Here is a 22046-nt window from a genome sequence, read left to right as displayed (position 1 = left end):
TTTTTGAAAAATTGTGAAAATGTGGCACAAATCTTTGAATATATATTCTTTCAGAAGACTTTTTTTTTTAAATTTCGCCTAAATGTGTTAAAAAGGAGCACACAGTGTTTCCTGCTTCTGGGTTCAGATGCGACGTACGTTCTGTAGGGGCCCTGGAAGTTTCCTTTCCTTTGTTTTCAACTACACCAAGAGCAGAGTCTCTTTTGTTAGGTATTGTTTATTGTGGCTATAAAGACCTGGCTTTTCTTGTCTCATCAATCTATTTTCTGTCACTCCATGAACATCTGAATCCTGCCATATACTCTTGGATTCTAAAGGCTCATTCATAGTCTGGATTTTCGGTGGTGAGGTGACCACCGAACTACAACATGACGTCATGTGCCGCGGTGAAGAGCAAACCACCACCACCGCCCCAGCCCTTCTCTCTGTTTTTACTCACCACCGCTCGACGTTATTTCAGCTCTGGTGGTCACCTCACCACCGAAAATCCAAACTATGAATGAGCCTTAACTGATTGAGTGACTCGTTGATTTTAGTCCTACCTCATTGAATAGATCAGGGCTACTCAACTTTAGGAGGGCTCAGGGGCCACTCAGCAAAAAGTCGAAGGGCTGCAAGCTACAAAATGTCAGTATTATTTTAACAGACTAAAGTCTAAAGTCTAAAGTCTTTGCACGACTAGTCTAAAAATTGAGGAAAGTAGGTTTTGAATGAATCCCCAGTGAGTATAGCACAGCATATACTACAATAATTGACACCTGTCCGTGTTAAAAGCTCTAAACCTTTGTCAATCCGTGTGTCTTGTCTGTGTGCAGCGTGCGACTGTGACCCGACGGGCTCTCAGAACGGCGGCGTGTGTGACAGGATGACGGACGTGCACACGGGGCTGATCGCTGGCCAGTGTCGCTGCAAGGCCAACGTGGAGGGCGAGCGCTGTGACCAATGCAAAGCAGCCTTCTACGGCCTGAGTGACCACCCGCAGGGCTGCCAGGGTAAGATGACTGACTAGCATGAATGAACTTAAAGGGGCATTCCACTCATTTTCAACATTTTACTATGTCATTAATATACCTTAGAGCTGTTGTGTGGAAATAATAAAAAATTCCCCTCATTCTGTGTTTCCTAGAACTGAAAGTATGAAGAAAATCATTAACATGGTGAATCACATCTTGATGATGTCATCAAGATGTGATTCACCATGTTAATGATTTTTTCAGACCTCCAGTTCTAGGAAACACAGAATGGGGGGACATTTTTTTATTTGGAATGCCCCTTTAAGCAAAATCCAATGGTTAATTTAATTCTGAACGCGAGTAAAACTGTGTACCAACAAGACTACAGATCCCTTAAAGAAAGAGATCAGATAATCACAAATATTCCTATGTTCTTGGAATCTTCATGTATTATTGATATGTAATGTCACATATTTTCTTTTGTGCTTCATGCCAAAGTATGCAAGGGGAACTCATTGTAATATTGTCTGTATGACTTGCATGACTTACTACAATGCCTGAAATCCATTGCAATTTACTGGAAACTAAATGGTGACCTTGTTTCAATCCAGCCTGCACCTGCAACCCTCTGGGAACCAGAGGGGGTGGAAGTCCCTGCGACTCAGACACAGGAGACTGTTACTGCAAAGCTCTGGTGACCGGCAGGGACTGTGACCAATGTCTGGTGAGTGTATGAAGCCCAAACCACACCAAAGGGTCGAGACGGGACGAGACGGTTTTAACGTCCGTCCCCCCAGCGGTGTGATATTCCCTGTTACACGTCGACCCGAGTGATTCAACTGGTTCAAATCAATGGCCCCAAACCATACCATGCAACTCCTCTCAACCGTTTGGTTGCGAGGAGTTGCATGGCGACCCTTTAGTGTGGTTTGGGCTAAAAAAAACAACAAAAAAAACTAATAAAATTTAATACAGGATTCATTTGATTTTGTATTATTAAATAACTATTGTATCCATATGTATGGAAAAGTATTGTAACACAGTAAAACTGGTTCATTTGCCACGGTTAGAGAAGTTATCTGTACTATTATGCCACTGATGTTGGCCGGTCTTGTATATCGACATGTGTTCTCCCCTTGAATAATTTCCTAATACGATTTATCCTGGGTCTCGTGTGGAGCCTACACATACTCACGCACGCACGCACGCACGCACGCACAAAAGCACGCACGCACGCACGCACACACGCACGCACGCACGCACGCACGCACACACACAGACACACACACACACACACACACCACAATACATCTTTCCTGGTTTGTGGCTTTACCTCAGCCTGGTGTAACCACTAAGTGGTTTGCTGGCTGTCCTTGCTTAGCGTCCCGCCCCCTGCTGCAGCTGTAAATCTCTGGTCATGAAACCCCACACCACACCACCCCATTCAACCATCCCAACCTTAAAGAACATCCTTAACACTGTTTTTTTAAAGTGGAACATGGTGGGAGGCCGGCAATAACGCCATCATTGAAGGCCTTGTTCTTTTTTTTAAACGATACGTGTTTGTGTGTTTGTGTGTGTGTGTGTGTGTGTGTGTGTGTTCTATAGCCTCAGCACTGGGGTCTGAGCAACGACATGGACGGCTGTAGACCATGTGACTGTGATGCGGGAGGAGCGGTCAACAATGAGTGAGTTCATATACTTCGACTGTTTCAACGTTTTCATCTTCTGAGCCAATTGTCTTAGATCTCATCCCAGTGAAATAGGGTGTGTGTGGGGGGGGGGGGGGTCACTTGTATGGAAATGTTAAAATAATCATACTATACATGATAGATTGAAAGATTACTGCCTATAACCCATTTTGGGCGGGAACCCCTTTTGGTGTTAGCATTATGTTATGCTTTAGCGATTGAAAAATAGCAGATCTACAAGCTCGTAGCGCGCCACCGAGTGGCGCGCTACGAGCTTGTAGGTCTGCTATTTTTGAAAAATCGAAGAACGACTGACACAGAAACAGCTTTTTCAGAAAACTGTCAGGATGTAGAAGACATTTTTAGAATCCGATCTCAGGTCAAAATGGGATAAGGAAGGCCCTTATAGTAACTTAAAAACAATGTCACCCATTGATTTCCTTTAGAAGAAATCTCATCTCTCTCTCTCTGTCTTCCCAGCTGTTCCCAGGAGACGGGTCAGTGTGTGTGCAGGGACCACATGTTCGGCCGGCGCTGCGACCAGGTCCAGTCTGGCTTCTACTTCATCGCTCTGGACCATTACACCTACGAGGGAGAGTTCGCCCACTTTGGACCTGTGAGTTTCATTTCAACCGTTTTTGAACTTCCCCATGCAGTGTTTTTATTTCCCCAAATAAAAAATGTAAACTTTTATTTTTCTTCTCATGACCAAAGCCTCAACCTTCATCTTGTTTCTAGTGCTTACGACCGGTCTCAATCAGCATTCAGGCATTATTCTTTGGGTAAACTGGTTTTGGCCCCCAGCTATAGAGTTTTTAATTACATGCGAGTCAGAGTGCAAGAGTTCCTCTGGCTGTTCCTAAAGTCCAGAGTTGGCTTTTGTTGTCAGGGTCGTCACTGCGATGTGTGTGTGTGTGTGTGTGTGTGTGTGTGTGTGTGTGTGTGTGTGTGTGTGTGTGTGTGTGTGTGTGTGTGTGTGTGCGTGTGCGTGTGTGACACACTGTCTCAAGGACACTTTGAGACTCACTGGGGTAGCAGAGTGTTTTCAGTGAGCCAACACGCACAATAGCAGCACCCTGACTCTGTTTTACCAGAATGGAACAGCACCTTCATTAGTATCATCTGTAACACCTGTGAAGGAAGTAGGGAAGTGGCCCAAGTTCTTTCCAAAATGGAGTGTGTGCATATAGCCCATTGACCATAGAGTATTAAAAGGATAGAGACTGAACCGGAGCGACAGCCCCACCCCCCATTAATTTCAGTGGAAGTTGCTCAGTGGCGTTTTGAAGCACCCGGAAGAACCGTCTACTTCCGCGTTTTTTCCCCGATTTGGACACCAAATGTGGTGTCCAAAATGCGGAAGCGCAAACGTGCGCTCAATGTTAAAGCCCAGCTGCAACGGGGTTTCCTAGTCATAACTCCACGGGTCCACCTGCAGTCCCACCTCTTACCACTAGGGCCCAGTGCTTCAACGTTGGGAGAGCTGCACTGGGGGCTTGCCATTGACTCCTCCTCTTCTTCCTTCAGGGAGTGACGCTGGTACCGAGGCCACACCCACAGGACCGCAACCCCACCTGGACTGGCACAGGATTGGTCAACGTCCCAGAGGGCGCCTACCTGGAGTTCTCCATCGACAACCTCCCCCACTCCATGGAGTACGACATAATCATCCGTTACGAGCCACAGGTGTGAATGAAGCCTCTTCTGTAATATTTACGCTCCAGCAAAATAGTCTGAAAACTCACAACTTCAGACTCCATCTTAGCCCCGCAGCTCTTGAGGTAGCACTAGCCTCGATGACCTTACAGGCGGATGCAACGGCTCAATTTATGTAATCTTGATAGCATGTTATGTAGACATGGCACTCTATAGTGTATACTCATAGCTTTTTCTGTACAGTCTTTCTACTGTTAGACAGATGCTATAGGTTCTTAGCTTCCTTATGATTATTGATGACAATTTTGTATGTGTTGTTCTTGCTTACTGTAAATCACTCTGGATTAAGAGCGTCTGCTAAATGCCTACATTGTAATTGTAAATTGTATATGTTTAAGGTTGCATGGTCTTAAGGGCCCTATTTTTTTGTCGGTACCTTAGCCCTTATCCCTAAACTTCTTTGCTTTTTTTTAAATCAAAAATAGGGCCCCTTCAAGTGTTTTGGGGAAATTAGTCGCAGGGAATTTATTCTTGTGTAATTGTTATTAAAAATCAAAGCTAGGCTACACATCGCATTTCACTGCGTGCTCATATAGCTGCTGTAAATTCCAGACTCTCGCGGTTTATTGCTTTAACCCCTTTTGGTGTTAGCATTATGCTATGCTTTAGCTATTGAAAAATAGCAGATCTACAAGCTCATAGCGCGCCACCGAGTGGCGCGCTACGAGCTTGTAGGTCTGCTATTTTTGAAAAATCAAAGAACGACTGACATAGAAACAGCTTTTTCAGAAAACTGTCAGGATGTAGAAGACATTTTTAGAATCTGATCTCAGGTCAAAATGGGTTAATTTGTAGCAAGAAATGTACAGATGTGAAGGGTTTGTTCATGCCGTATCCGTACGCTCAAGAGTTAATTCACCACCTAAAACCTACTGTTTGTTTGTGTGATGTCTGCACAGCTGCCAGAGCAGTGGGAGGAGGTCTTGATGACAGTGATGCGTCCGGGCTCCATCACGGCAGACAGCCGCTGTGTCAACACCATGCCAGACGACGACAACCAGTCGACCTCCCTCCACCCCGGCTCACGGTACGAGAGGACCAGGGCTACTTTCTCTTAGCCTGGCTAATAAGCCAGACTCAAATCACACTGTCGTGTGGTATTTGAGTCTGGAGATGCTGTGTATGGATCTTGTTTCCCGGGGGGCGGGTTCAAACATTTTCTCTTTGACGCAATTGGTTAGAGCTACTGTCAGTCAAAGGTCTCAAGCATTGAACGTCACTGTACCAAAGCCCGCCCATATTGCATACCGTGTCCCGATTGGCCACACCAGTTCTCTGGTGTAGGAAATGGGCGTACAATTGAGCCTCTCCAGACCGTAATCCGCCGGCAGGCAATTTTTGGCTTATTAGCCAGGCTAACTTTCTCTCACACCGTCTCCAGTGTTAACCTATTTAGGCACTGACGTCGAATTAACCCATTTAGGCCTGACCTCAAAATTAAAAAAAAAGATCTTCTAAATCCTCCAGTTTTCTGAAATAAAAATTTTCACGATTTTTCAAAAAATAGCAGACCTACAAGCTCGTAGCGCGCCACTCGGTGGTGCGCTATGAGCTTGTAGATCTGCTATTTTTCAATAGCTAAATTATAACATAATAATGTTTAAAACACCAAAAGGGGTTCCCGCCCAAAATGGGATAAATAAAAAGTCTTCTGAAAGAATATATATTCAAAGATTTGTGCCACATTTTCACGATTTTTCAAAAATAGCAGAACTACAAGCTCGTAGCGCGCCACTCGGTGGTGCGCTACGAGGTTGTAGATCTGCTATTTTTCAATAGCTAAATAACGCTTAGTTAAAACACCAAAACAGGTTCCCGTCCAGAATGGGTTAATTTCCCGCCTCCGAGAGTGTACAAATGTAACCAACTCTGCCCTTATCGGTCCATTTGGTTACATTTGTACTCTTTTTTTTCAGCATACATTTGGCTATATTTGTGTAATGCCCCGGGAATCGAACCTGGGTTTCCCGCGTGGTAAGCCAATAAACATCTTAACCACTAATCCAAAGGGACATTGCTATATGACCCAGGGGAGATATTAGACTTTTGAGGCCATCAGGAAGAGGCTGAGAGCTAGGGCTGTGAATCTTTGGGTGTCCCACGATTCGATTCCGTATCTTGGGGTCACGATTCGATTCAACTCGATTCTCAATCCAAAAACTTTTTTTTTTATTCAAAAGCATTTTTTTCCCAGATTCAAAACGATGTTCTATTCAAAATTATTCTCGATTCAATACATAGGATTTCATCACAATCTACTCCAGTCTTGAACTGAAGTGACTACAGTAACTTGAAAATGACTGAAGACATGATGTTTACTGTGATTAGGGTACGCTTACATTTCATATCACAGACACCATGTAGTGAAAACTCCTGTAACTGTAACCAAAAAAAAAAAAAAAAAAAAAAGGATAAGAAGAATAAGAATCGATTTTTGGAAATTCTGAATCGATTTTGAATCGTTCATAACGGAATCGCGATTCTAATTCGAATCGATTTTTTTGACACCCCTACTGAGAGCCACTCTGCTTAACTTACACTATCATCATCGCCGGTTCCATTTGGGGCCACTTGCACGTACACGCTATAGGCATCTCCCTTAACAAGCTCATGCCAAGTAGATATTTGTCAATGTTTGACTGTGATGATGATGATGATGAGTCTACACAGTGGCTCTTTGCGTCCACCTGTGTTTAGACTGCATAAACACAGCCCTAGCGTATATAAACAGTGCATCATGGTTGTCTGCGTCTCTCTCTCCACAGCTATGTGGCTCTTCCTAGACCGGTGTGTTTCGAGACGGGTCTCAACTACACCCTCCGTCTCAGCCTTCCTCTCTACTCCGCTGGCAGTGACGTGCAGTCGCCGTACACACTGATTGACTCCGTGAGTACTCACACACACACAGTCACACACACACACACACATACACACACGCTAGGGCATTAAGCAACTAGTCGACTAGTTTACTAGTCGACTAGTAAATCCACTAGTCGACCTTGTTGGTACTAGTTGACTAGTTGATAAGAAAAAAACAAAACAAAAAAAGTTTATTTATTTTTTTATTAATTTTTTCCCCGATTTTGTAGGCCTCAAGATCAGGTAGATTATAGTTATAGTCACCATGTACACAGTTTTTCAATGTACAAATATTTATTTAAAAAAAAAAAGTTTATTTTTAAATTTTATTATTTTTTACATAATAGGTAGTTAAACAACTAGTCGACTAGTAAACTAGGCAACTAGTCAACTAGTAAAAATGACTAGAAGTGAATGCCCTAACACACGCGCGCGCGCGCACACACACGCCGTTAAAATGTCTTAACCGTCGAAGCTCATTCATCCCATAGAATTGTCTGTATTTGGCCGCGGACACCCTCCTGAAAATATGTTGTTCCAGGGACCCCCTAAAACCAGATATTTATATTTGAGTTAAAACATTCGCTGTGAAAGAATATATAACATTTGCACACATTTTTCACGATTTTTCTAAAATAGCAGAGCTATGTAGATCTGCTTTTTTTTCAACAACTAAAGCTTAAAATAATTGTTCAAATGGTTAAAGGCACAGACACGTTCCCGGTCTTAACCCATTTTGGGCGGGAACCCCTTTCGGTGTTAGCATTATGTTATGCTTTAGCTATTGAAAAATATCAGATCTACAAGCTCATAGCGCGCCACCGAGTGGCGCGCTACGAGCTTGTAGGTCTGCTATTTTTGAAAAATCGAAGAACCACTAACATAGAAACATAACTTTTTCAGAAAACTATCAGGATGTAGAAGACATTTTTAGAATCTGATCTCAGGTCAAAATGGGTTAAGCATTACAGAAAACTGTCAGGATTTAGAAGGCATTTGTAGAATCGTCCTCAGGTCTAAATGGATTAAGCTTGTGTATATTTAGTCTCACGAGCCTATCGACTGTGTAGCGTCGCTCAACAACGTCCTCTGACGTCCTCTGCCCCCCGTTGTGTCCCCCAGATCGTCCTGATGCCTCACTGCAGGAACCTGGACATCTTCTCGGGCTCCGAGGAAGGATCAGGCTCCAGCAACGCCTGGGAAACGTTCCAGCGCTACCGCTGTCTGGAGGACAGCATGAGCGTGGTCAAAACCCCCATGACCGACATCTGCCGCAACTTCATCTTCAGCGTGTCCGCGCTGCTGCACCAGGGGGCCAAAGGTACCAGTGTTTGTTTCTGGCGTCACATTTTGATTTTAGTTTTAAAAATACTCGACTAAATCAACTGTAGATTTAGTCGACTAAAATCTCATGATATTTAGTCGACTAAAACTAGACTAAACACTAAAACATTCCAGATGACTAAAATGTGACTGAAACTAAAATGAAAACTATTGAAGAGACTCTAGGGCTCCATTTTCGTCACCGCTAAACCCCTTATCCCTAAACTTCCTTACCTTGTTTTACTATTTTGAAAAACATTTTTGAATAGTTCAACTAGCCAATCTACATTGACATGTTGTGAGCTTGTAGACTGACCATTTTAACTATTCAAAAATGTTTTTCAAAATAGTAAAAAAAAAAAAAGGCAAAGAAGATTTGGGATAAGGGGTTTGGAAAAATGGAGCCCTAGAGTCTCTTCAATAGTTTTAATTTTAGTTTCAGTCACATTTTAGTCATCTGGAATGTTTTATAGTGTTTAGTCTAGTTTTAGTAGACTAAATATCATAAGATTTTAGTCGACTAAATCTACAGTTGATTTAGTCGAGTATTTTGGCGGGCCTTGATGCCGTCATAATGACTGATTTTACACTTTTACAAAATAGCCGATCTACAAGCTCACAACGTGTCGCAGCGCGACGCGTTGTGAGCTTGTAGATCAGCTATTTTGAAGCCGAGGAAGAAGAGGCTTCACACACACACACACACACACACACACACACACACACACACACACACATTCATTCATAGGACACTTCGACGCTAACTCTGGGGAAGCCCGCGGGCCGCGATAGAACCGAGAACCTTCCGGTTCAGAAGCGGGCCAGCGGCCGCTCTACCTCCTGAGCCACTGCATCCCATAATAAATCAGAACATGCAAATGAAATAGTTGAACTGCAGTCGACTGCAGTGTTTTTGGAAGTGACGGAATGTCATTCCAACACTGACCTTACCTGTCACCTGCCCACGTCAATCTTCCCTCCTACATGTTCCCTGTCCTCTCCTGTCCATTCCATCTCCAGTCTTCTGTTATCATCTGCTGGTTTTTTTCCCCCTGTCCTATTGTTGCCTCCATCTGTGTTGTCATCGTCCCCTCCAGTCAGTCTTATGTCATTACATACCATCCAGGCCCCCTTCCTGACTGTGTCTTAGGCATGTGCGCTTTGTAAAAAAGAAAAAGAAACGCCGTCCGACCGATTTCACTCATCACTCTCAGTCTCTCGGTCACTTACGCCATGTCTCTCTCTCTCTCTGTGTGTGTGTGTGTGTGTGTGTGTGTGTGTGTGTGTGTGTGTGTGTGTGTGTGTGTGTGTGTGTGTGTGTGTGTGTGTGTGTGTGTGTGTGTGTGTGTGTGTGTGTGTGTGTGTGTGTGTGTGTGTGTGTGTGTGTGTGTGCTTCATGTATGGACATGCATTATCGGGGCCTTGCGGCGTGATTACATACTGCTGTAGAACTGTGTTCTTCTTCCTGACATGCAGCCATAAGGAACTTTCTTCTTGATCCGCCTGGCTCATAAATCTCTCGCCTTTGCTTTGTCACACTGAGGGAAAAGGACGTTTCCCTGAGGCAGTGTGTTTTATTAGGGCAGTGTTACAAGTCTAGATATTCCTCTTGTAATTTAACTGGACTTTCAGAGATGGAGATAGGCACTAAATAGAAGAACGGAACATACCAGAAAAGACCAGAATGAAACAGAATTAGAATGCCACAGACGAATAACAGTCTAAGTCCACACTATTTATCCATAATGTATAAATGATAGATAAGGGTTCAGGATAACGAGGCCTTTTCGTGGAGGGGTCAGTCTAAAATGTGGACTTAGACTGTTTTTCGTCTGTGGTACTAGAACCGTTTCAAATGGTTCTCATTAAGACGACGGCACAGAGGTGGCCGTCGAAATGAAATGAAAGCACATTTTGTCATGTCTCTGCAGGTATAAAGTAAACAAATTGCTATGTCTGCGATCGCTATTGGAATACCAATTAGATGTATTCACTGTCTAGGAATGCTCAGAGCCAGGACAGGTTCAAAGTGTACGTCAGCCGCACAGATCATGTTATCGCAATTAGCTGCTTTGGGCTTTGTTTTGAGTTCCTCCTGAGAACAACCTTATCAGTGACATTCATCTGGCATCACTGTGTGTGAGGCCGTCACAAAGACTCTTGCGGTTAGGGAGTCTCCTTTCTAGGCCAACTTAAGCTCGTCATTTGTGTTTAAATGATAATTAAACCCACATAAATAATGCAGACCCCTTGATTGCATTAGTCTCATGTCCTGTGTGGTTTGGATACGTTTTCAGCAAAAATAAACGTTTGTAACCTGAACTGTTATTAATTATGAGGATGTGTTACATGACATGAATGTAACACATGAATGAACTTTCGTTCATTCATTTAATTAATTAAAAATCCCCAGGGACTTTTTATAGCTGTACTTTTCAAATCAGTCCACACCGCATAAAGTTATGTCTAGTTTGTTGGAGTTCCCCATCTCCATGCGACATATTGTGAACTTGTATATTGGATATTGTCACTATTTATTGTGCAGCAAACCGAGCAAAGTATATGTAGCTTAAGCGGTTATCATAGTCATGCATTAACAAACATGCATTGACAATACACACAATTTCGCTTAGCATTGTTTACTACACTGGCGTAAGACAAGAGCTAGCCTGTGATATCCATGAGGACACAAACACACAATAGAGAAGCAAGCTATACATGTGAATACCTGTTGGGTAGGAAGTTGCTTAGGGGCTGTTTATGGTGATAAAACATCAGCACTCACGCACACACTATAATGAGGAACCATTCATTCATGCAGTGGACAGGGGCACACACACACACACACACACACACACACACACACACACACACACACACACACACACACACACACACACACACACACACACACACACACACACACACACACACACACACACACACACACAGAAGATAGTCGTGCTTGTAGACACATGCCGAAAACAAAGTTAACCACGTCGTCAACCCAGGTGACCCTTTGTTCATGGGAGAAAATGGTAAAAACCAAAAATAGCGAGAATAACATATCTGCTCACAGCTTGTGCGCGCACGCACGCACGCACGCACGCACGCACGCACGCACGCACGCACGCACGCACGCACGCACACACGCACACTCGCTTGCTCACACTTGCCCCCACTCTCTGCATCTTGCTTTCCACACTTCCTTTGACAGGTATATAGGGGTTTATTGTGCTGTCGTCGGTGGGAAGGATTATAATTAAGCTGCTGCCGACGTCATTGTTTTCCTCCGTTAATGAATGAAGGCGTTTTATCGTTAAGATTTACAGAAGATAACCCATTTTGACCTGAGATCAGATTCTAAAAATGTCTTCTACATCCTGACAGTTTTCTGAAAAAGCTATGTTTCCATGTCAGTCGTTCTTCGATTTTTCAAAAATAGCAGACCTACAAGCTCGTAGCGCGCCACTCGGTGGCGCGCTATGAGCTTGTAGATCTGCTATTTTTCAATAGCTAAAGCACAACATGATGCTAACACCAAAAGGGGTTCCCGCAATCTGCATGAAGTCTGTAATGTTATTGCATCATTTCTTCCTCTTTAATTAACGTGTGTCGTCTCATTTTGACTCCATTTCCCAGCATGCCAGTGTGACCCTCAGGGATCCCTCAGCACGGTGTGTGACCCTAACGGTGGACAGTGCCAGTGTCGTCCCAACGTGGTGGGCAGGAACTGTGACACGTGTGTTCCTTCCACATACCAGTTTGGACCCAGCGGCTGCAGAGGTGAGTGACCACAACTGGAAGCTTAATTATATATAACAGGTCGTTTAGAGGAAGCAATCTGATTGGTTGAAACAGCCTTCTATCCGTGGTTCAAACGAGCACCACTTCACACCTAATCAAAACAAAGAATTCAGCTGCTCTGTTCTCCCAGAGCGCAGCAAACTCGGTGGCTAGGCTAGCTAGTTTCTTGGGACATTTGTGCATTAATGACGTTAAACCACCCCCTCTCGTGTAATATTGCTTAAGTCTACAGTGTGTAGACACTAGACATCTCTGTGGCAAACACAGGCTTATGATATTTTGGTGAACAATATGATCTTCATGAATTAAACACACTTCAAAACAAATTTGAACGACATAGGCAATAGAGGATAAATGCATACATCTAGTGAGTTTGACGTTGTTTAACCCATTTTGACCTGAGATCAGATTCTAAAAATGTCTTCTACATCCTGACAGTTTTCTGAAAAAGCTATGTTTCTATGTCAGTGGTTCTTTGATTTTTCGAAAATAGCAGACCTACAAGCTCGTAGCGCGTCACTCGGTGGCGCGCTATGAGCTTGTAGATCTGATATTTTTCAATAGTTAAAGCATAACATAATGCTAACACCAAAAGGGGTTCCCGCCCCAAAATGGGTTAATGCAATCAGATCAGGACACTCAGTAGGCGTTCCCGCATAACTTCTGGGTATGATGATGATGTCACGCGCATACCCTCTAGTCTATTACTATTACTAAGTTCGAAAAAGCACATAATGGCCACACCACAATGGTTTATCGATTAATCGTTAATATTGAATTATATTAATCGGTTATCATGTTGGACACTTTTACACATCCCTACTGTATATTGCATTCTATTATTTCCACATTAAAGTATAACCCTCCTCTCTCTTCTCCCTCCCTCCATTCCTCTTGTCCTCTCTGTCCCCCACGACGCAGCCTGTGAGTGTGACCCCCAGGGCTCCCAGAACCCCTTCTGCCACGAGTTCACGGGCCAGTGCCTGTGCGTCCCGGGGGCGTACGGGCGCCAGTGCGAGCGCTGCCTCCCGGGACACTGGGGCTTCCCCAACTGCAGGCCGTGCACCTGCAACGGTCACACGGAGGAGTGCGACGTGCGCAGCGGACAGTGTCTCACCTGCCGAGAGCACACCACGGGACACAACTGTGAAAGGTCGGTCAACACATAACCCATTTAGGCCTGACGTCGAAATTTAAAAAAAAATCTTCTAAATCCTGTCAGTTTTCTGAAATACCTATGTTTCTATATCAGTGGTGCTCAATATTTCATGTCAAGGACCCCCAAAAATGTAATCGGCCACCGACCCTCATCTGAACATGTATATGTTATTCTGGGAACCCCTCAGAAGCAAAGATTTGAGTTAAAAACGTTCCCTCTGAAAGTATATACGTTCAAAGATTTGCACTACATTTTCATGATTTTTCAAAAATAGCAGATCTACAAGCTCATAGCGCGGCACCGAGTGCCGCGCTATGAGCTTGTAGATCTGCTTTTTTTCGATAGCTAAATTATAACATAATGTGTGTGGGTGGCCGGCACCCTGGGTGTGTTCCTGTATGTCTGGAACTTCTGCCCGACCCCCCCCCCCCCATTCATTCATTCATTCATTCATTCATTTATTCATTCATTTATGCAATAGGACAATCTTATCTTATAATATACGCCAGGGTTCCCCAATAGGTGGCCCGCGGGCCATTTGCGGCCCGCGGAGCGCCCCCTTGTGGCCCATGGAAGAATTAAAAACAAAAAAAAAAGTTTTTTGTTTTGTTTTGGGGGGGGTGTCCCAGATATAAATGGCATTAGTCAGTAGCCTATGCATGTCAAACTGGGCACCCCCTCAAGGACCACTGGTGGTCCCCGGACCACTGGTTGAGAACAATGTTTTATTAATTAATGAAAAAATAAAAAATCATCAATTTTTTGCGCGTGCGGACTCGGCCCCCAGCCTGGTTCCCTAGTCAAAATATGGCCCTTGAGGAAAATTAATTGGGGAACCCTGATATACGCTAATCAGTATTAGCAACTTAACAACAACAACTTAAAATGTGATGATTGACGATATTTCAGACTTAGTAGCTAAACAATATAAGGTTCCAATAAAGTTCAACACCCCATTCAATCTGATTCCATTTTCCTCTCATCATGCATCATGACTCAATGCAACCGATCCTCTTGTCCACTCACAGGTGCCTGGACGGTCACTACGGCGACCCCGTGCTGGGCTCCGGGGACCACTGCCGCCCGTGCATGTGTCCCGACGGCCCCGGAAGCGGACGGCAGTTCTCCGGAGGCTGTTACCGCGGCGGCCACGACTCCTACCAGGACCAGGTGTTCTGCGTCTGCGACGCCGGCTACAGAGGTAAGGCTGCTACAGAGGTAAGGCTGCTCAAACAGCTGCTATTAACCCATTTAGGCCTGACGTCGAAATTTAAAAAAATGTCTTCTAAATCATGACAATTTTCTGAAAGATTTGAGGCACATTTTAACGATTTTTCAAAAATAGCAGACCTACAAGTTCATAGCGCGCCACTCGGTGGCGCGCTATGAGCTTGTAGATCTGCTATTTTTCAATAGCTAAATTATAACCATTTAGGACTGAGACCAGATTCTACAAAATGTCTTCTAAAATCAGAAGAGACAGTTTTCTGAAATATCTATGTTTCTGTATCAGCGATTCTCAAACTATTTCATGTCAAGGACCCCCAAAAATTATATGTAATATGTATTCAAAGATTTGCGCCACATTTTCATGACTTTTCAAAACAATAGCAGATCCTCATAAGTGCCGCGCTATGAGCTTGTATATCTGCTATTTTTTTCAAACAGCTAACGATTACAATAACGGTTAAAGTGGTCAAACGCTAAAGCGACACAGATTGCGTTCCCGTCCTAAATGGACTAACCGCGTTCACACCAACAGAACCCATCTGAATACCCACGGGGTGTGATTACATATCTGGCAGCACTTTTTTTTGCCACGCTGGAACTTGTTTATTCCTCTAGGAAAACGGATATATGGAGTGTAGTGTGTGAGGTTGGTTTTCTGACGGAGGCTTTGTGGTTTTCCTTTCCTGTGATGTAAACACACAGAGGGGTTGACTGTGGAATGTGATATATAAGGCTGCATCTGTGATGAGATGTGTTATTACGCCAGGAAACGTGGAGGTGGTCGTTAATTTTACAGCGTGGGTAGGAGGAGGGTGAGACTTGATCCATGCTCTGGATGAGAGAGTGTCTTTTGCGGTGTTTGAACTGCATAATGGGTATGCTTTCGCCTTTGTTCTTCATTTCCACTGAAAGAGTATAGGTAGGGGGTGAGTGAGGTGTAATATTGTGTGTGCAGAGTGACACGTTGTATGGACGTGTGAAAGGAATTAATGAATGCACTTTCTCTCTTGTTTCTCACGTCAAAGTCTTCCGTTTCGTTGTCTCGGGTTTCTGTGATTCCTAGTACATCTTAATCTGGTTTATTCACTCCTAATTATCTCTCGAGGAGGATTTTTGTCTTACCAATGGGCTGAGAGCCATGTGTATAGTCAGTAGTCAGGCAAAATACAAGATAGATTCTCTTAACCCATTTCAGGCCTGTTGTAGCCTATACGTTCTTATACCTTTCAATCCGGGAGCTACCTCTGTGTCTCATTAGTTCTTGCTATACATGTAGCTCCATACTTTTTGAGTGGTGTAAACTGGCTTTGTTAGTTTACGTGTCTGTTCGTACCAAAAAAAAAGGACCCGTGTCTATTCGTACCAAAAAATTAGCATGGTTGCTATGGTCACCCAGTTCACACGGGTGTGATTTCATTACGTCAGACATTACGTCAGACCACAGTTGATCATAAGATCTATATAAGACCTTACACCACTCAGTTCACACGGGTGTGATTTTTAATTTTTGAATAAGAATTTGAAGGTTTTCAGAAAACTTTTAGAATAGGCCTCAGGTCTAAATTGGTTAAAAGTATTTTCTGAATTAATAAATTCCCTGGTACCAGATTGGTACCATGGAATGAGGAAATTCAAAGCTTCTTTGTGAAATGGCGACATTTATTCCACATAGCACCCTAAACATTTAGAGCTCCTCCCAGAGTCTGTGTTTATGAGTTGGGAGTGCATGATGTTATGCCTATTCCTATTCAGCATGCGTTTTGGGGCCTGCAGACTGACCTTACAGGGAGCGCCGGTCTCAACAAGGCCAATAAAACAACTCACACACACATTGGATCATCGTCGATTCATGAGTTATTGTCACTATAAACCGATTGAATCTCTGGATTCCACAGAAAACTGTGGTCACATGTCAGTGCGTTTTAGAATGCAGGGACCCCTTTTAACCCATTTCGACCTGAGATCAGATTCTAAAAATGTCTTCTACATCCTGACAGTTCTCTGAAAAAGCTATGTTTCTATGTCAGTCGTTCTTTGATTTTTCAAAAATAGCAGACCTACAAGCTTGTAGCGCGCCACTCGGTGGCGCGCTATGAGCTTGTAGATCTGCTATTTTTCAATAGCTAAAGCATAACATAATGCTAACACCAAAAGGGGTTCCCGCCCAAAATGGGTTAAGGCAGTAGCAGGGCAATATGTGAATTAACCCTCCCATAAAACACGTCTGGCAATTTGCCTTATGAAAATTAAAACCTGTGTGTCATTACAATATGTTAAACGAAACCTATCAATCCTCTTCACTCTCTTCACTCTTTTTCTTCGATTCTTCTCTTTCTGCAGGCGCAAGGTGTGACGAGTGCTCCCCGGGTTACCACGGCAACCCCAATGAGATCGGCGGGCACTGCCAGCCTTGCCAGTGCAACAACAACATCGACATGCTGGACCCGGGCTCCTGCGACGCCCACACGGGGGAGTGCCTCAACTGCCTGTACTACACGGAGGGACACGGCTGTCAGAGCTGCAAGCTGGGATACTACGGAGACGCTCTGGTGCAGAACTGCAGACGTGAGTTGTTTGGTTGTTGTAGTATGCATGCAGATGATGCCGGGCCATGGCATATTTGTTGGGTTACAAAGCCACCTCCACTGCCGCAAGGTGTTACGATAAATAGTAGGCATGTAACGATTCACTCAACTCACGATACGATTCGTATCACGATATGAGGTTCACAATACGATTTTTCACGATATTAAAAATAAATATATTTTATATAATTTATCTTCCCCCCTGACATTTTTTATTTAACTACGTTGCAAAAGAAGTAGCATTACTTTTGACAGTGCAGAAACATAATTGCCTTCCTTGATGAGCATCAACGGCCATCATCACCTGGGCACAGTCACACACACACACACACACACACACACACACACACACACACACACACACACAGCTCCCCTCTGCAGTGCTCTACTACTGAAAGTGACTATCATTTCTCTCCAAAAGCACTTGAATATGATGGAATATGACTAAAGCTCACATTTCACATCACACACTAGCCAGTGGCCACCCTTTTTTTTTAAATCGATTTTTTTATTTCAATGAATCGATTCATATCGCCTGGATTAATATCGATATATATCGATATACGATATATTGTTACATGCCTAATAAATAGTGATGCTGTATGAGAAATGGAAGTGTTTCTCACAATGCACACACACTCACATTGTAATGAAACACTTACGAGTAGTGCTGCACAATTCATCGAAAATAATAATAATAATCGAGATCTAGATTCAGATACCTGATGAGATACCTGATTAGATGAGATCTAATTTCTAAATTTGAGCACGAATCGTGCTGCGCTAGTTGGCTGTCCAATAAATCTTAGTTACTCTTATGTTTTTGCTACAAGAGAGAGACTTTTAGAGAGGTGTTAAGTCAAGCACTTTGATGTTGTCTGTTTAAAGCAAACAGTAGTTATGGCTTCAGGTGCCACATGTTGAATGTAGTAATGATCAGCAACTACAGACTAAAAGACAATAAATATTTACATGGAAAAAATTAGAATTGTGATCTCAATATTCTTGTGGAGGAAAATCGAGATTCACATTTGAGCAAGAATCGTGCAGCAGGCCTGGGCCATGGCTCCAGGCACCTTGGCTGGTAATCCAGTCTGGCAGTGTGCCGCGGGTTCGACTCCCGATCCCGACGGCCTTTACTGCATGTCTTCCCCCCCATCTCTCTCCCCATTTCCTGTCAGCCTACTGTCTGTCCCTCCATACAAATATAAAATAAAGGCGAAAGCCACAACAAAAAAACTTAGAACTATTCACAAATAAAACACAAATAACCATCATTCCTGCCTGCATTGTAATGTATATATATATATTCTGCCCACTTAGGATGTGTATGCAACCACCTGGGCACCAACCCAGCCACCTGCCCGTCGGCGGGCGAGTGCCACTGCGAACGCAGCAGCGGGCAGTGCCAGTGTCTTCCCAACGTGGTGGGCCAGTACTGTGACCTGTGTGCCCCCGACCACTGGAACCTACCCAGCCAGAGGGGCTGCGACGCCTGCGCCTGCGACCCCACACACTCCTTTGGGACGTCCTGTAACGAGGTGAGACTTGTTGGTAGTGTTTGTAGTCGAGTCCACCTAAAGCGGGTCAAAGTCAAGACCAAGTCCGTGGTCGGGCGAGTCCGAGTCAAGACAGAGTGTGGGAGGGGGTCGAGTCCGAATCGAGAGCTGTCTATAAGCACCAGACATAGGGGCGACTCACACCTTCGCATCTAGCATACAACATTGATGCATGCTTGTTGTATGAGATGTATATCTGATGCAAGCTCGCAATGCATTTCCAATGGGAGTCACATGGTTTGACACAACATTTGTGTTGTATGGCTTTCGGTTGTGTTTCGACTGCCCCCCACCCCCTCATACAACACAAATGTTGTGTCAAACCATGTGACTCCCATTGGAAATGCATTGCGAGCTTGCATCAGCTATACATCTCATACAACAAGCATACATCAGTCTGTTGTAAAGGTGTGAGTCAGGCCTTATAATGTTGCTCCTCATAATATGGGTATAATAAAATGATTCCATATTGCATTGTTGTGACTCGTGACTCGAGTGGACTCCTGGGGGGAAGAGTCCCGAGTCCCTTGGTCCGAGACCGAGTCAAGTCCAAGTAAAATGATGTGCGAGGCCGAGACGAGACAGAGTAAATGAAAATGTGGACTCGAGGCCATGCTCGAGACGAGTCAAGGGCTCGAGTACTACTACTAACACTACTTGTTGGAAAAGTAAAAGGGACACTGGGGGCGTAGTCATATCATGATGGTGTTTAACGTCAAAGGCAGTGTTTAGAACACGTCATCCTGTAAGAAAGTCGCCACATGTTTAACCCACACATCAGTTAGTGCTTGCCTGGCTTTTTGCTTATTCCTGGTATGTTAAGTACCTATTCTCCACTTTTGTTTCCCCTAACGTTCCCTCCCTTTGTGTGAATTTTAAAGAATTGTTTTTTTATTTTCTGCTCTCCAGATAAGCGGTCAATGTTCCTGCATGCCAGGATTTGGAGGTCGGACCTGCAGGGAGTGCAGAGAGCTGTTCTGGGGAGAGCCCGAGGTCAAATGCAACGGTGAGTTGTGTATGCCATGCCTGTGTGCGTTGAGTGTGCGTGTGCGTTTGTCCATTTCACCGTCTGTGTTTCAGGATCTCAAACCCTATATTCTGTACTTAGTTGACTGGCGTCTCCCACTCGGTTTTCTCATTCCCCCCCCCCCTCCTGCACCAAATCTCATCGCTGAAGATAGTCTAGTCTACAACAAGCTCACAACTTGTTGACATGACGTGAGCTTGTAGACATGCCACCAGAATCTAGGGATGTACAGTATGTGGTTTAACAGATAACATTTCAGCCTACGCTAGATACCTTTCCTATCAGCAGTAGTTGGTTCCCCCCCCCCCCCTCAGTGTCTGTATATCGTGGGAAAGTGCCTGGCAGCTTCTTCAGCTGTGGAGGACGAAACTCCCAGCATCTTAACAGTCGTCTGCAGCTCGTCGCGATATTGAGGCCAGATGTGCTCCTTTCAACCCGCTGGCTAGCGTTGCCACGACGACCAGGCAGGGGATCTGTCTGAGCCTTCCAATATCACGCTGTCCCCCACAATGCACCTTTGTTCCTATAGCGGGGTTTCCTATACACGAGAGACGGGTGTCCAGCATAGTGCCTGCTGTAAAAAAAAAAGAAGGACCCTCTGTTCTTTTCTCAAGGCTATCTGAAGGCTGGCTGGAGTGCAGCAGCGGTTCGCTGATTTATCTCAAAGGCCACATTCAGCTACCGAAATAAGCACATGAGTACAACGTGGCTATAGTATAGACCGATTGAATGGGGTTTGTTACCTCGAAGAGGCCGGCTTCAGTGGGTTTGTTTGTGTGAAATCATAGTTTTAGATTTTTTTTTTAACCCATTTTAACCTGACATCAGATTCTAAAAATGTCTTCTATATCCTGACAGTTTTCTGAAAAAGCTATGTTTCTATGTCAGTGGTTCTTCGATTTTTCAAAAATAGCAGACCTACAAGCTCGTAGCTATGAGCTTGTAGATCTGCTATTTTGTAATAGCTAAAGCATAACATAATGCTAAAACCAAAAGGGGTTCCCGACCCAGAATGGGTTAATCTAAACAGTCAGCTGCATACAATATATTGTGATGACAAATTGTCTAAAAAAAAGAGTGCACATTACATTAGTGTCTTGTGATATAGCAACTGGAAATGTGTACTTTTGTACTAATGCTCAATTCCAAAGGGCATGATGAGACTTTCTCACACAATTTCATCTCGTCACCCATATGGTCAAGCCTACCGGTGTTCTGTGTTGCATCTATCCAACTGTTCGGTAACAAACAACGTTAGATTCCAAGGGTGAGCGTGTTTCCCAGACTTTTGGTTCGCTAGCCGGCTCGTAGCATATGGGGGAGTGTTGTAAGACGAAATGGTCTGTGTTTTCTGGAGGAGGAGGAGGAGGACAGAGGGGCCCGTGTTGACAGGAGTCGTGACTGTTTGTTTGGAATGGCAGGACGAGGCAGGAAGTCTCCCGACTGCTGCTCCCCCCCAATATCGAGTTTCCTCCTCTCTTCTCAACCTGTGGTGACCCCCGCTCTGAATTAGTGGCTGTGGAACGGCCAAGCAATGGCACTGTAAACCTTCATGGAGGAGGACCTGATGTTGGTTTCATTTCACTAACCCATTTTGACCTGAGATCAGATTCTAAAAATGTCTTCTACATCCTGACAGTTTTCTGAAAAAGCTATGTTTTGGTCAGTGGTTCTTCGATTTTTCAAAAATAGCAGACCTACAAGCTCGTAGCGCGCCACTCGGTGGCGCGCTACGAGCTTGTAGATCTGCTATTTTTCAATAGCTAAAGTATAACATAATGCTAACACCAAAAGGGTTTTTCTCCGAAAATGGGCTAATGTGCTGATTCCAATGGTTCCAATGCTGGGAAACTTGGTGGACACTTTGTGGATAGTTTTCTCCTACCATTAATGATATATACCACAATTGAAATCATCGACATTTTAAAAACCTCAGAAATGCATTGTGGAATGTGCTTTTACATGGCTCTACTAGACGTTTACAAGACACCGCACTATAATGTTTCTCTTGCTCAACCAGCCACAAATGTGTCTTTTTGTGCATTTGAATTTCCCTGACATGGCATGGCATGGCATGGCATGGCATGGCATGGCATGGCATGGCAAGGCTGGCAAAGGCTGGCAAAGGCTGTTCGAA

General features: G+C 44.1%; 1 protein-coding gene across 1 annotated transcript in view; it reads left to right on the top strand.

Annotated features, from left to right (window-relative positions):
* lamb1a (laminin, beta 1a) overlaps nt 1-22046 on the top strand; it is a 54020-nt gene that overhangs the window by 15138 nt on the left and 16836 nt on the right. The window contains exons 10-23 of the mRNA XM_079501882.1: nt 816-992; nt 1565-1677; nt 2562-2641; nt 3125-3260; nt 4172-4330; nt 5260-5387; nt 7126-7246; nt 8342-8540; nt 12185-12328; nt 13271-13502; nt 14537-14709; nt 17079-17303; nt 18647-18864; nt 19792-19888. Coding sequence (XP_079358008.1) covers nt 816-992; nt 1565-1677; nt 2562-2641; nt 3125-3260; nt 4172-4330; nt 5260-5387; nt 7126-7246; nt 8342-8540; nt 12185-12328; nt 13271-13502; nt 14537-14709; nt 17079-17303; nt 18647-18864; nt 19792-19888 — 2202 coding nt within the window. The remainder of the gene's footprint in view (nt 1-815; nt 993-1564; nt 1678-2561; nt 2642-3124; nt 3261-4171; nt 4331-5259; nt 5388-7125; nt 7247-8341; nt 8541-12184; nt 12329-13270; nt 13503-14536; nt 14710-17078; nt 17304-18646; nt 18865-19791; nt 19889-22046) is intronic.

The sequence above is a fragment of the Electrona antarctica genome, assembly GCF_951216825.1.
Source record: "Electrona antarctica genome assembly, chromosome: 5".
Classification (NCBI taxonomy): domain Eukaryota; kingdom Metazoa; phylum Chordata; class Actinopteri; order Myctophiformes; family Myctophidae; genus Electrona; species Electrona antarctica.
The sequence above is the reverse complement of the archived record's forward strand: the minus strand, read 5'-3'. Positions and strand labels throughout refer to the sequence as shown.